The following is a 15762-nucleotide window of genomic DNA, read 5'->3' as shown; positions in this document are numbered from 1 at the left end:
TTTTTTATTCTTCATTGATCTTTTCTTGATTTTTCTTCATTTCTATCTTCATCTCTTTAATATTTAGAATTTAATGCTAAGTGAAGAAATGTAAAGACAAATACATCAATAATTGACTAGGGGCTAGCAAGGAGTGGTTGCTATAGTTCTATGACTGATAAAGTACAATGGTACATGCATCCAGTATTAAATTAATTATCTGTTGCCAAATCCATCTTAGTGTATTCCTAATATGAATTTAATCTGAAGATTTTCTTTTTCCCTTTTTTTCCCCTTTCTATGGTCCTTATCTGATGAAATGTAATTATGTAAATAAATAAAATAGAATAATATGTTTAGCCATAAATATTTAACAATTGTAACAGCTATAAAATATATCTTTGTTGTATGTATTGTATAATTACTAACAGCTGGTAATTAAAGGGTTAAGGAGTGTTGATTTTAATGGGCGGATGAAAGCCCTATAAGAACACCTCCCATACACCAAGGGAGTATGTCTATGATTACGGCCGCAGAGGCTGAAACATGTAAGACTTAGTGTTAATTCTTTTAACCTGATGAAGCTCTGTCTTCAATACCTACTTTTTTTAAATTTGTGAATAAACTTCGATGTTTTACCGGCCTTGGAGATGCCTGGATTCTATTTTTTCATTTCTGTATATATATATATATATATATATATATATATATATATATATACATATATGAAGAAAATCTCTGTCAAAAGACACAAGAAGACAGGAGCGCAACTCCGTGCACCAAACAGTACATGGGTGATCTAAGTGTAGATTTAAAACGATTTTAATGGATACAATATATAGACATCCAAACAAATGATTACAAACTCACATAGCAGCCCTCAAACATATGAGGTATGTCAGCACATCATAAAATAAGAAGAGAGTGCTTCCCACTGCTGGTCTTCTCTCTCTCTCCCGAGATATTCGATAGCCAGCGGGTAAGTCCTCTCAGAAAAAAACGGCCACGCCCACTTTACGCAACGTAGGACGTACTTTGACGAGTGTGTTAGTACCTGGACTGGAGCCGGCAAATTACAGTACAGCGTCTATCGCATGAGAGCAGAAAGGGTCCGTTTTTTTCTGAGAGGACTTACCCGCTGGCTATCGAATATCTCGGGAGAGAGAGAGGAGAAGACCAGCAGTGGGACGCACTCTCTTCTAATTTTATGATGTGCTGACATACCTCATATGTTTGAGGGCTGCTATGTGAGTTTGTAATCATTTGTTTGGATGTCTATATATTAGATCATCCGTGTACTGTTTGGTGCACGGAGTTGCGCTCCTGTCTTCTTGTGTCTTTTGACAGAGATTTTCTTCAGTTTATGCTACCACGGATTCTACACCAGTGGAATATAAGGAGCAGCAGGACAGTGTGGAGGAAAATTGTGAACACTTTATTTGTTTGAACTACAACGATAAATTTTTCACTTTTGATTTGCCTTTGTTGAATGCATATTTGGTAAGAGTTTATTTATTCCTTTTTTTAGGATAAAGTATTAGTTTATATGTGCATTATTCATTTATCATTGAGCATTAGACCCTGTGATTTTATAGTGTTTATTTTATCTCTGAATTTTTAAATAGTGGGTCTATCTGACATTTTTGTTGGCGCTTTTGGGAATTTGTTCTTCATATATACATATATACTGCCACAACTTTCTTACTAACAGCAAAGTCCTCCTCCTCACACACTGGACTACTTTGTTAAAAGTAGTGCTATTAGCACAAATAGCGAACTGTATACTTTGCATATCTTCAGTGCTGTTGACTCATTCTGCATATCACTTATCAGCTTTAAAAACGGAATCCTGAGCACTCGTAGGGGAAATTGTAAAAAAAAATCTTTATTTGAAGAAGATTAAAAGTTCCATATGCATGCAGGAATCAAGGAAAAGCTGTTCTGATGCATTTTGCGCCCCTTTGTGGAGCTTAGTCACAGGATCAGCGTTAGACTCAAGTCGCTAAATGGTTTTGATGACTATGTAGAGAACTGTATATTGATACTGCAGTCACAAGTTTGAACTTGGCTTAGCCTAAATGTTTCTAATTGATTTACCTTTTAATTAAATTCTCTTTAATTTTAAATGTGTATTAAAGTTTAGCATATGGTGACTCCAAAATCTATAGTATACTTGTAAACTAGTAATCTTTTTTTCTGGGGTAGCATCACCTTCTGATATTGTATAATAACATGTTACCCACAGTTGTGCTTATAAGTTTACATACCCTGGCAGCATTTATGATTTCTTGGCCATTTTTCAGAGAATATGAATGATAACACAAACACTTTTCTTTCACTCATGGTTAGTGTTTGGCTGAAGGCATTTATTATCAAACAACTGTGTTTACTCTTTTTAAATCCTAATGACAACAGAAACTACCCAAATGACCCTGATCAAAAGTTTACATACCCTGGTGATTTTGGCCTGATAACATGCTTACAAGTTGACACAAAGGGGTTTGAATGGTTGTTAAAGGTAACCATCCTTACCTGTGATCTGTTTGCTTGTAATTAGTGTGTGTGTGTATAAAAGGTCAATGAGTTTCTGGACTCATGACCGACCCTTCATCCAGTGCTGCACTGACGTTTCTGGATTCTGAGTCATGGGGAAAGACAAAGAATTGTTAAAGGATCTGTGGGAAAAAAAAGGTAGTTGAACTGTATAAAACAGGAAAGGGATATAAAAAAAAATCCAAGGAATTGAGAATGCAAATCAGCAGTGTTCAAACTCTAATCAAGAAGTGGTAAATGAGGCATTCTGATTGATAACATACTGCATTCATCTTGCCATCAATTCTGACCAAATTTCCTGTGCCTTTGTAGCTCACACATCCCCAAAACATCAGCAATCCACCTCTGTGTTTCACAGTAGGAATGGTGTACCTTTCATCATAGGCCTTGTTGACTCCTCTCTAAATGTAGCATTTATGGTTTTGGCCAAAAAGCTAAATTTTGATCTCATCACTCCAAATGACTTTGTGCTTGATGCTTGTCTCTGTGCTGTTTGGCGTATTGTAAGCTGGATACTTTGTGGCATTTGCGTAGTAATGGCTTTCTTCTGGCGACTCGAACATGCAGTCCATCTTTCTTCAAGTGCCTCCATATTGTGCATCTTGAAACAGCCACAACACATGTCCTGTATTTCACCTGAAGTTATTTGTGGGTTTGTCTTTGCATTCCAAACAATTTTCCTGGCAGTTGTGGCTGAAATTTTAGTTGGTCTACCTGACCGTGGTTTGGTTTCAACAAAACCCCTCATTTTCCACTTCTTTATTAGAGTTTGAACACTGCTGATTTGCATTCTCAATTCATTAGATATCTTTTTATATCCCTTTCCTGTTTTAAACAGTTCAACTACCTTTTCCTGCAGATCCTTTGACAATTATTTTGCTTTCCCCATGACTCAGAATCCAGAATTGTCAGTGCAGCACTGGATGAAAGATGCAAGGGTCTGTCAGGAGTACATAAACTCATTGACCTTTTATACACACACACTAATTACAAGAAAACAGATCACAGGTGAGGATAGTTACCTTTAATAGCCATTCAAACCCCTTTGTGTCAACTTATATAACAACAAAATAACCAGGGTATGTAAACTTTTGATCAGAGTCATTTGGGTAGTTTCTGTTGTCATTATGATTTAAAAAGAGTAAACACAGTTGATTGATAATAAATGGCTTCAGCCAAACACTAACCATGAGTGAAAGAAAAGTTTTTGTGTTATCATTCATATACTCGGAAAAATGGCCAAGAAATCATAAATTCTGCCAGGGTATGTAAACTTATGAGCACAACTGTATATATATATTTCTGAGAATTTAAGATTAAAACATACAAATTTATTCATACCATCATCCACTGGTGCTGTATACATCATCACATCCTTAATGGCATTTGCCATTTCATTGGAGAAGGTGGTCAGTTCTCGAACATTGGATTTTTGAAAGGCAAAACTTGACGTTGAAGCAATAGCTTCCAGTTGAGATTCAGGAGCTGTCTGTAATCCTAATGCAATTATTTTTACACCATCTTTTTGCAGAGCCAGGGCTGGCTTTCTTACATCATCAAGAGAGGTTCCAGCAGTAATCACAACAAGTACTGCTGGATACCTAGCTTTGTCCCGACCAATAAGTTCTTTAAAAAAGGTTTCATGCACTTTTGTGAGGGCATTGCCAGTTTTTAGAGAACCACCTTTAAAATTAAACTTATTTTTTATATGGTTCAAAATAGGACTTTTAGCTTTGTAAGTTTTTGGCATGAACTCAACTTGTAGATCATCATTGTACTGTGCCAATCCAATTTGATATTTGTCATTTCCTATGGGCAATGTCGAAATAAACCTAGAAATAAAACCTTTCACTTGACCAAAGGCCTTTGCTTCCAGACTGTTTGAGCTGTCCACCATGAAAACAAGATCTGCAAACTCAGGTACGTCTGAAAAAGAAATTAATTGCAACAAAATAAAAGTTGAAACATTAAACATTACTTATTGAAAGCAAGTTGACTGTTAAGTTTTTATTGTATCACAATATTTGTCTACAATCTTACCTGTTTTTTGAGTCACAAAATATTGTAGGAAGTTCACTGTGAGGAACAGTATACACAAGATCTTCATGTTGACAATGGACCAGTTAAACTTTAGTCAAACAAAACCAGTTGATATGTTCTAAAACAGATTAAAATAAACAATTAGACAAGCTTAATTTGTCAATGTAGAATTGTTATTACTATATTGAGAATTTCACACTGTTGTTTTTAGAATTTTCCCATAGTAAAAAACATGTTTCTAAAGCAAAAATCAGTATATTACAACATAATAATACATATTTTAACTTGAGGCCTAATTATCTCTATTAAAATGAAATTATCTAAAATGATCCTCCAACACAGATTCCTCCCAAGATTCTAAAGAGGCTATTTTTGCTATCTTTCTCTATGTGACATTCCCTGCAATTCTAGAGAGACATGTAAAGTTCAAAATTGCACTAAAAATAGATTTTTTATATATTTAAAGTTTGTGCTTTGTATTTTTATTTACTTTACACTGAAGTGTTTTTCCTTTAAGTTTTATTACATGTGTGTTTCTATAAAAATTAAGCCTGAAAGTTTTAAAGAGTATGAGGGACTGGGGAATTCCCTGGCAATTTTTGAAGCTCTCTCACAGCCCTCATAACATCTTCTAAGCATTTTACACCTTCAGGTCTCAATAAATGTCTGACTATCTAAAAGTCTCTGAGCTTATGAGATTCTATAAAACAAATTTTGGCAGTATGAAGCCTTTGCTGGAATTTTATAACGGCAGATTTTACCTTTATAGTATATCTTGCAAAGGGGTGTCTCCTGCATTTAACCCTTTGTGTGCTAAACACTTTCCCACCTGGGTGCTAAGCTGATTTGATTTTTTTTTTTTGTTAAAAACATTTTTTAACTTATTTTTTATTTTTTCCAGATCCCCAAAACTTACACCATTGGAAAGGTTAGGCAATTACCTTTAAAATTGTGGGTCTTGGGGTCTGTATAGGCTTAGATGCCTGAGATACAGGCTTTTAAGCAGCATGCCCCCTTTCCCTATACTTTGTATTGACAAATTGTTAATAAAGTTGTGCAGTGACGTCAACACATCATTGCGCATGGCGTCACCGCGCAAAACGTGATGCCCTGGCGATGCCTGTCACTTCACAGGCACAATCGCCGGGGTAGGAGCAGATGGGATCCCCCAGATCTCCCTCAAGGTGGGAGAGTGCTAGTGACGACTCTGAGCCATCATTAGCACCAGAGTGGGAAACTATATGAAAGAAATGTAAACATTACAAGTAGGGATGGGCGAATTTACATAATAGAATGTTGATAATAACAAATATTCTTAAAAATTCTATTATCGAATGTTATTTAAAGTTTTAGAATGTCACTTTCAAATTCGAATGTCACATTCGAATTCGAATGTGACATTTGAATTCGAATATTACATTTATAAAACACAGTTATAGACTAGAAATACTATTTCAAATGTCACATTCAAATTTGAATATTACATTTATAAAACACAGCATTAGACTAGAAATACTATTTGAATTTGAATGTCACATTCAAATTCGAATGTCATATTCAAATTTGAATATTACATTTATAAAACACAGTATTAGACTACAAATACTATTTTGAATTAGAATGTTACATTCAAATTCGAATGTAGCTTTCAAATAAGAATATTACATTTATTATACACAGTTGTAGACTAGAAATACTATTTCGAATGTTACATTCCAATTTGAATGTCACATTCGAATTTGAATATTACATTTAAAAAACACAGTATTAGACTAGAAATACTATTTTGAATTTGAATGTTACATAAAAATTTGAATGTAGCTTTCGAAATTTGAATATTACATTTATTAAACACAGTTGTAGACTAGTTTGAATTCGAATGTGACATTCAAATTCGAATGTCACATTCAAATTTGAATATTAAATTTCAAAATTTAATGAATACATAGCTAAACACTCTATTATTTGAAGGAATATTTTTGAAGTTTATTGAAAAATTCGAAAATGAAAATCCGAAAATGGAATGTTATATAAACATTCGAAATTCGATTTGAATGAACGAATGTATCAAAATTTGTTTTAAATTTTGAATTTTTAGAAACATTCACCCATCCCTAATTACAAGTGGGCTCATAAAAAAATTACAGTTTAAAAAATTTATGAAATGTATAAGTAAGAATTATATTGTTATTTCTCATTAAAAGTGATAACAAAATTGTTCTACAAAAAATCATATTTAATGGAAAAATTTAAATTATGCAGGAAATTTTTTTTTTTTTTAATGTACACAGCAGAAGTCATAATACAACTGCAATGCATGTTTTAAAATGCTGTGAAATTCATACTATAAGTACAAATTCAAAGCATTTTTTTCTATAGTGTAAAATTGGTTCCCCCATCCCTACTTATAGGCTGAACAGAGGCATTTTATGGGCATAGCTGAAAGTTACACTAGATCTTGGTGTATTCTCTAAGTCTTGATTCAGGCAATGAAGTCTTCTTCCAAGCGGCCGATATCTTCTTCCAAGTGTGGACCTCTTCTTTCTTCATCCAGGACCAAGCTGGTGCAGAGATGACTGGAACTGAAGAACGGCTACCACAGAGCCATGGAGCATGAAGGATCCTCTTCATATGATCGCCACTGTACATTGACTATTAAATGCAAGGTACGCGTTTAAATATGGCGTACCTTGCATTCCTATTGGCTAAAAAAATTCAAATCAGCCAATAGGATGAGAGCTACTCAAATCCTATTGGCTGATTTTAATTAGCCAATAGGATTTCAGTAGCTCAAATTATATTGGCTTATTGAGAATTTTTTTATTTTTTATAATTTGGTTTATTATTTTCTGTAATGTTAGACTTATTTATTTTTTGTAATTTTAGATTATTTAAACTAAGGCCTAGATTTAGAGTTGGTCGGTAGCCGTCAAAAACAGCGTTAGAGGCTCCTATAGCTGGTTTTTACCACCCTCTGGTATTTGGAGTCAGTCAGGAAAGGGTCTAACGCTCACTTTACAGCCGCGACTTTTCCATACCGCAGATCCCCCTACGCCATTTGCGTAGCCTATCTTTTCAATGGGATCTTCCTAACGCCGGTATTTAGAGTCTTGGCTGAAGTGAGCGTTAGAAATCTAACGACAAAACTCTGCCGCAGAAAAAAGTCAGTAGTTAAGAGCTTTCTGGGCTAACGCCGGTTTATAAAGCTCTTAACTACTGTGCTCTAAAGTACACTAACACACATAAACTACCTATGTACCCCTAAACCGAGGTCCCCCCACATCGCCGCCACTCTATTAAATTTTTTTAACCCCTAATCTGCCGACCGCACACCGCTGCCACCTACGTTATCCCTATGAACCCCTAATCTGCTGCCCCTAACACCGCCGACCCCTATATTATATTTATTAACCCCTAATCTGCCGCCCCCAACGTCGCCGCCACCTACCTACACTTATTAACCCCTAATCTGCCGACCGAACCGCACCGCTACTATAATAAAGTTATTAACCCCTAATCCGCCTCACTCCCGCCTCAATAACCCTATAATAAATAGTATTAACCCCTAATCTGCCCTCCCTAACATCGCCGACACCTAACTTCAAACATTAACCCCTTATCTGTCGACCGGAGCTCACCGCTGTTCTAATAAATGTATTAACCCCTAAAGCTAAGTCTAACCCTAACACTAACACCCCCCTAAGTTAAATATAATTTTTATCTAACGAAATAAATTAACTCTTATTAAATAAATTATTCCTATTTAAAACTAAATACTTACCTGTAAAATAAACCCTAATATAGCTACAATATAAATTATAATTATATTGTAGCTATTTTAGGATTAATATTTATTTTACAGGCAACTTTGTAATTATTTTAACCAGGTACAATAGCTATTAAATAGTTAATAACTATTTAATAGTTACCTAGTTAAAATAATTACAAAATTACCTGTAAAATAAATCCTAACCTAAATTACAATTAAACCTAACACTACACTATCAATAAATAAATTAAATAAACTACCTACAATTATCTACAATTAAACCTAACACTACACTATCAATAAATTAATTAAATACAATACCTACAAATAACTACAATTAAATAAACTAACTAAAGTACAAAAAATAAAAAAGAACTAAGTTACAAAAAATAAAAAAATATTTACAAACATTAGAAAAATATTACAACAATTTTAAACTAATTACACCTACTCTAAGCCCCCTAATAAAATAACAAAGTCCCCCAAAATAAAAAAATGCCCTAGCCTATTCTAAATTAAAAAAGTTCAAAGCTCTTTTACCTTACCAGCCCTGAAAAGGGCCATTTGCAGGGCATGCCCCAAATAATTCAGCTTTTTTGCCTGTAAAAAAAACATACAATACCCCCCCCAACATTACAACCCACCACCCACATACCCCTAATCTAACCCAAACCCCCCTTAAATAAACCTAACACTAAGCCCCTGAAGATCTTCCTACCTTATCTTCACCATGCCAGGTTCACCGATCCGTCCTCAGAAGTCTTGATCCAAGCCTCCGAAGTGTTGTTCCAAGCCCAAGCAGGGGCTGAAAAGTGACGTCCATCCTCCAGCTGAAGTCTTGATCCAAGAGGGCAGAAGAGGACATCCGGACCGGCAAACATCTTCTTCCAAGCCGCATCTTCTATGTTCTTCAATCCGATGACGACCGGCTGATCTTCAAGACCTCCAGCGCGGATCCATCCATCTTCACCGACGACTTCCCGACGAATGACGGTTCCTTTAAGGGATGTCATCCAAGATGGCGTCCCTCGAATTCCGATTGGCTGATAGGATTCTATCAGCCAATCGGAATTAAGGTAGGAAAATTCTGATTGGCTAATCAGATTCAAGTTCAATCCGATTGGCTGATCCAATCAGCCAATCAGATTGAGATTGCATTCTATTGGCTGTTCCGATCAGCCAATCAGAATTTTCCTACCTTAATTCCGATTGGCTGATAGAATCCTATCAGCCAATCGGAATTCGAGGGACGCCATCTTGGATGACGTCCCTTAAAGGAACCGTCATTCGTCGGGAAGTCGTCGGTGAATATGGATGGATCCGCGCTGGAGGTCTTGAAGATCAGCCAGTCGTCATCGGATTGAAGAACATAGAAGATGCGGCTTGGAAGAAGATGTTTGCCGGTCCGGATGTCCTCTTCTGCCCGCTTGGATCAAGACTTCAGCCGGAGGATGGACGTCACTCTTCAGCCCCCGCTTGGGCTTGGATCAACACTTCGGAGGCTTGGATCAAGACTTCCGAGGACAGATCGGTGAACCTGGCATGGTGAAGATAAGGTAGGAAGATCTTCAGGGGCTTAGTGTTAGGTTTATTTAAGGGGGGTTTGGGTTAGATTAGGGGTAGGTGGGTGGTGGGTTGTAATGTTGGGGGGGGTATTGTATGTTTTTTTTTACAGGCAAAAGAGCTGAATTATTTGGGGCATGCCCCGCAAATGCGACTTTTCAGGGCTGGTAAGGTAAAAGAGCTTTGAACTTTTTTAATTTAGAATAGGGTAGGGCATTTTTTTATTTTGGGGGGCTTTGTTATTTTATTAGGGGGCTTACAGTAGGTGTAATTAGTTTAAAATTGTTGTAATATTTTTCTAATGTTTGTAAATATTTTTTTATTTTTTGTAACTTAGTTCTTTTTTATTTTTTGTACTTTAGTTAGTTTATTTAATTGTAGTTATTTGTAGGTATTTTATTTAATTAATTTATTGATAGTGTAGTGTTAGGTTTAATTATAACTTAGGTTAGGATTTATTTTACAGGTAATTTTGTAATTATTTTAACTATTTTAGCTATTAAATAGTTATTAACTATTTAATAGCTATTGTACCTGATTAAAATAAATACAAAGTTGCCTGTAAAATAAATATTAATCCTAAAATAGCTACAATATAATTATTATTTATATTGTAGCTATATTAGGGTTTATTTTACAGGTAAGTATTTAGCTTTAAATAGGAATAATTTATATAATAAGAGTTAATTTATTTTGTTAGATTTAAATTATATTTAATTTAGGGGGTGTTAGTGTTAGGGTTAGACTTTAGGGGTTAAAAAATTTATTAGAATAGCGGTGAGCTCCGGTCGGCAGATTAGGGGTTAATTATTGTAGGTAGCTGGCGGCAACGTTGTGGGGGGCAGATTAGGGGTTAATAAATATAATATAGGGGTCGGCGGTGTTAGGGGCAGCAGATTAGGGGTACATAGGTATAATGTAGGTTGCGGTGGTATATGGAGCGGCAGATTAGGGGTTAAAAAAAATATTCAGGTGTCAGCGATAGCGGGGGCGGCAGATTAGGGGTTAATAAGTGTAAGGTTAGGGGTGTTTAGACTCGGGGTACATGTTAGAGTGTTAGGTGCAGACGTAGGAAGTGTTTCCCCATAGTAAACAATGGGGCTGCGTTAGGAGCTGAACGCTGCTTTTTTGCAGGTGTTAGGTTTTTTTTCAACTCAAATGGCCCCATTGTTTTCTATGGGGGAATCGTGCACGAGCACGTTTTTGAAGCTGGCCGCGTCCGTAAGCAACGCTGGTATTTAGAGTTGCAGTGGCGGTAAATATGCTCTACGCTCCCTTTTTTGGAGCCTAATGCAGCCCTTCTCTGAACTCTAAATACCAGCGGTATTTAAAAGGTGCGGGGGAAAAAAAGCATGCGTAGCTAACGCACCCCTTTGGCCGCAGAACTCTAAATCTAGCCGTTAGTTTTTTTATTTTTAAATTAATGTTAGTTTTTTTCTATTTTAATTGTAATTTAGTATTTTTTAATTTTAGGTAATTGGGGTTAATTTAGGGGTTGTTAGGTTAGGGGGCTTAGTAATTTAATTAGTTATTTGCGTTGTGGGGGTTTGGCGGTTTAGGAGTTAATAGATTTATTAGGTTTATTGCGTTGAGGGGGTTAGGCAGTTTAGGGGTTAATAGATTTATTAGGTTTATTGCGTTGTGGGGGTTTGGAGGTTTAGGAGTTAATAGGTTTATTAGGTTTATTGTGTTGTGGGGGTTTGGCGGTTTAGGGTTGATAGATTTATTAGGTTTATTGCATTGTGGGGGTTTGGCGGATTAGGGGTTAAAAGATTTATTAGGTTTATTGCGTTGTGGGGGTTTGGCAGATTAGGGGTTAATAGACTTATTAGGTTTATAGCGTTGTGGGGGTTTGACGGATTAGGGGTTAATATATTTATAAGATACATTGCGTTGTGGGGGTTGGCGGATTAGGGGTTAATATACTTTATTAAGTATTTTGGTGGGGGATTGCGATTGACAGATAGATATTGCGCATGCGTTAGGTGTTAGTTAATATTTTCAGGGAGTTACGGGAGTTTCAGTGCTCACATTTTCAGCGTAAGGCTTGCTGCGCCTGCCTATGTGTGGTGATGTAAAAATGGAGTAAAATTTCTCAATTTTCACAGCATGTCATGCTGAATATGTGATACCGATTTGAGACGCGGTTTTATGTTAGTTTATGGAAGAAAAATTTGCGGCCGAAGGGTGAAATTTACGCGCTGCATTAATATGCTGCGCCGTATATGTGATAGCAATACCAGACTAAAAACCGGCGACGCCGCTTATGTAATCTCGTCCTACATGTGCATATGCCGCAAAAAACTTTTACTATAAGCATTTTTGGTAATAGAAGTATATTGCAAAAAATGCTTATGTTTCAAATTGAAGTGCACCCATGAAAATTTTATTTTCTACCTTTCTATCCCTTTAACCCCTTAAGGACCCCAGCACTTTTTATTTTTCTGACCGTTTGGGACCAGGGCTATTTTTACATTTCTGCAGTGTTAAACAACATTCACATTTACTTCTATTATCTAATTTGCTTCATTCTTTAGATATTCTTTGTTGAATAAATAGAAATAGACATGGGTGAGCCAATCACACGAGGCATCTATGTGCAGCGACTAATCAACAGCTACTGAGCCTATCTAGATATGCTGTTCAGCAAAGAATATCAAGAGAATGAAGAAAAGCAAATTAGATAATAGAAGTAAATTAGAAAGTTGTTTAAAATAGCCTGCTCTATCGGAATCATGAAATAATTCTTTGGGGTTTAATGTCCCTTTATTATGGTTCGGATAGTGCATGCAATTTTAAGAAATATTACCTAAATTATAGAATTCACTTTATTTTTTTATACTTTGTTGAAAAGCATAACTAGTTAGATTCAAGGAGCTAGGAGATAGCCTCTTGTCATTTGCTCACCAGATGTGTTCATTTATGTCCCAGTAGTGCATTGCTGCTTTGCATGAGTTAAACACATAGGGCTCCATTTATGAAGCAGCGAATGCCGCTTCAGGGCCCATCTTTTCAGGCTTGCCTAAAATGGAAGTTAAGAAGCAGTCGTCATAAGACCGCTGAGTCTTAACCTGTCCGCCACCTTTTAGGTGGCGGATTGAAATCATCCCAATCTGATCCAATCAGGATGATTGACAGCCCCTGCTAGCTGCAATTGGCTGCCAGTGAGCAGGGGGTGGCATTGCGCAAGCATTTTACAAGAAATGCTTGTGCAATGATAAATGCCTACAGCGTATACTGTCAGCAATTAGCAATTTCGAATGGACATGGTTCGCTATAGCGAATAATTTCTGCTCGACATTAAATAAATTTACACCATAGGGCCAATCTCAATACATTCAAAAAACCTATCTAAGGATTTCCAGCAGAAAAACACATGGACAATTTTTGAATATAAATAATTTGCTACATTATTCTAAAGGATTGCTATCAATCAAATAGTTATATGCAAGCAAAAAAGCACTTTCATGTGGTTATAAAATGTTTCAGCTAGGTTGGTGATTTAATGAAATGATTAATTTTAGCTTTCATCTCTTTCCATAGTTGCCATAATTACTTTGGAAGGGTATGAATTCAAATATTTCCGAGGGAGACAAGATGCATCCTAGTTCCTCCTGAAAGTAACAGGAACTTCACAGAGTATTATATCTTATCAGATGATTGAGACGTAGCAGCAAACTTATGGGGGCCTAATTAATAAAGGTCTGTCGGACCTGATCCGACAGTGCGGATCATTTCTGACAGACCTTGCTGAATGCGGAGAGCAATATGCTCTTCGTATTCAGCATTGCCCCAGCAGCTCTTGTGAGCTGCTGGTGCAATGCCGCCCCCTGCAGATTCGCGGCCAATCAGCCGCCAGCAAGGGGGTGTCAATCAACCCGATCGTACTCGATCGGGTTGAATTGCGGCGATGTCTGTCCGCCTGCTCAGAGCAGGCGGACAGATTATGGAGCAGCGGTCTTTAGCCTGCAGGCTCGCCAGAAACACGGGGCTTCAAGCTCCATCCGGAGCTTGATAAATGGGCCCCATAATCTCTTGAAGTTAATTCATCTTATACCACACCCACATAATTAATAAAACACATTCAATAATATATAACATTAAACCGTGCTTTTAATTCTTCTTACCTCATACTATTTTTGCCTAGTGCACAATTAGTATGTGATTCTAGATACCAGACTTTTGTCCTGTTACATTCAGTATCTGTAAAAAGAGAGAAAATTCATTATTTTTCTTACTTTTTAAAAACATTTTTTTACTACTGCCACTGTTAATAAAAATGCTATCCATATTAAAATGTGACAGATGTCCTTTAAGGTTCAAATTAGTATTCTATGCTAAGTACTGTTTATCAAATGCTTATAACTTGGAATTAACTTGGATTGGCAGTCACTAAAGATATTTTATTTCTGATATATGTATATATTTTAATACAAGTCTGTCTGAACCAGAGAAAAAGAAGACTGACTGCACAAGACTGAAAATCAGCCTCGTTGTCTTATGTCGCTCATAAACGTGACTTTATTAATAACAAATAGAGAGCATCTAAGGAATTTTGTAATGCTAATAAAAAAATCTTACTAAAATAGGGTATGTAAAAGACTGAAAAATAGAAAAGCTAGATGGGGAATTTAAATGTATTTTGTGCATACTGTAAGTATAAACAAATGTTGTTTTTACACATCTCACATCAGTCTATGGTGCACAAAATTGTAGATTTTAAAATTATTGTTGAAAGTTGGTTTTACCTTGCATTTAGCAGAACATACTACTGGCAATTACATGTTTTCAAGTGTAATAGAAATAAATTGTAAAGGTGAAAAAATGCATATATCTGATGAATATGCATAAACTTACAGATAAACATTAATATGTATTAAACAAATACAATGTGCAGTTCAGAACCATGGACAGCAACTTACGTTTTCCTTGGAGAAAATGTGGCTGTGTTTTAAAATGGGTGTGTGATGTAAGGGTGTTGTGTGTTGCAAGGTTTGTGTATTATGTCGTAATTCATTTTTCAAAATAGGATTATGCCTCTTTATACAAGGCCTTTGTTTTTCTCTGCATAATACAGATTTGTCTTTTTAAAAATGGTCATTAAAGTTTTTTGTACAAAACAATTGTTTATTAAATTCATTTTATATGAGTGCAAAATTTTCTAATCAACATTTTTAAACAGTTCTCTGGGCCATAAAGAAGGTAGTTTAAGGGAGAAGATCTGGGAAGATGATGCTGAGATAATTCATTTAACTGGAACAAATGAGAAGACTTTTAAGAGGGAAAATATTAAGGAAAATTGGTAATCACCCTGGTAAAGACATAGGAGGGATACAAACCAGTTTTAATAAATGAGAAAGATTTCATAACATTTTTAAGGTCTATAAATCCTGATATTGACCACAACCTCCTAATTCATCTTCCCCCTCTATCCCCTTAACACATGGACATGAATAAATATTTATGGTTGTAGAGTCTGTTGAATATGTGGATTAGGCTCAGGAAGGTATTAAAGAAGGTAAGTTATTTTTTCTTTGTGTGTGTGTGTGTGCGTGTGTAAAAGGGCTTTTGTGTTTTCATAATTCTTTCAGTTGCTCATGATGAAGATATTCTGCAGTTAAATGTAGAAGAAATAGAGTCAACATCAGTTGAAGAAAATAATGATGAAAGAGATTATTTAAATTGTATTCCTTATATCTGATCCATCTCATAAGTATTCTGTTAGTTTCTGTTAGTTTATATTGTGTGTAAGTTCAACATATTGATTTATTTAAAAAGCAACTTTGTTAAATTGCAAACTAGATACACTGATTACCAACATCTATACTATAATTGCGTTTGTAATGTCCGTTGCTGTC

The 15762-nt window shown here is 35.8% G+C and overlaps 1 protein-coding gene across 1 annotated transcript in view; it reads right to left on the bottom strand.

Annotated features, from left to right (window-relative positions):
- The window catches only part of COL6A6 (collagen type VI alpha 6 chain), a 308945-nt gene extending 304306 nt beyond the window's left edge, over positions 1 to 4639 (bottom strand). Inside the window, exons 1-2 of the mRNA XM_053715748.1 lie at positions 4573 to 4639; positions 3874 to 4458 (exon numbers count right to left, since the gene is read on the bottom strand). Coding sequence (XP_053571723.1) covers positions 3874 to 4458; positions 4573 to 4639 — 652 coding nt within the window. The remainder of the gene's footprint in view (positions 1 to 3873; positions 4459 to 4572) is intronic.
- Between the last annotated feature and the right edge of the window lie 11123 nt (positions 4640 to 15762).

The sequence above is a fragment of the Bombina bombina genome, chromosome 5 (genome assembly GCF_027579735.1).
Source record: "Bombina bombina isolate aBomBom1 chromosome 5, aBomBom1.pri, whole genome shotgun sequence".
NCBI lineage: Eukaryota > Metazoa > Chordata > Amphibia > Anura > Bombinatoridae > Bombina > Bombina bombina.
Note: the sequence above shows the minus strand (reverse complement) of the source record. Positions and strands in the feature narration are given on the sequence as shown.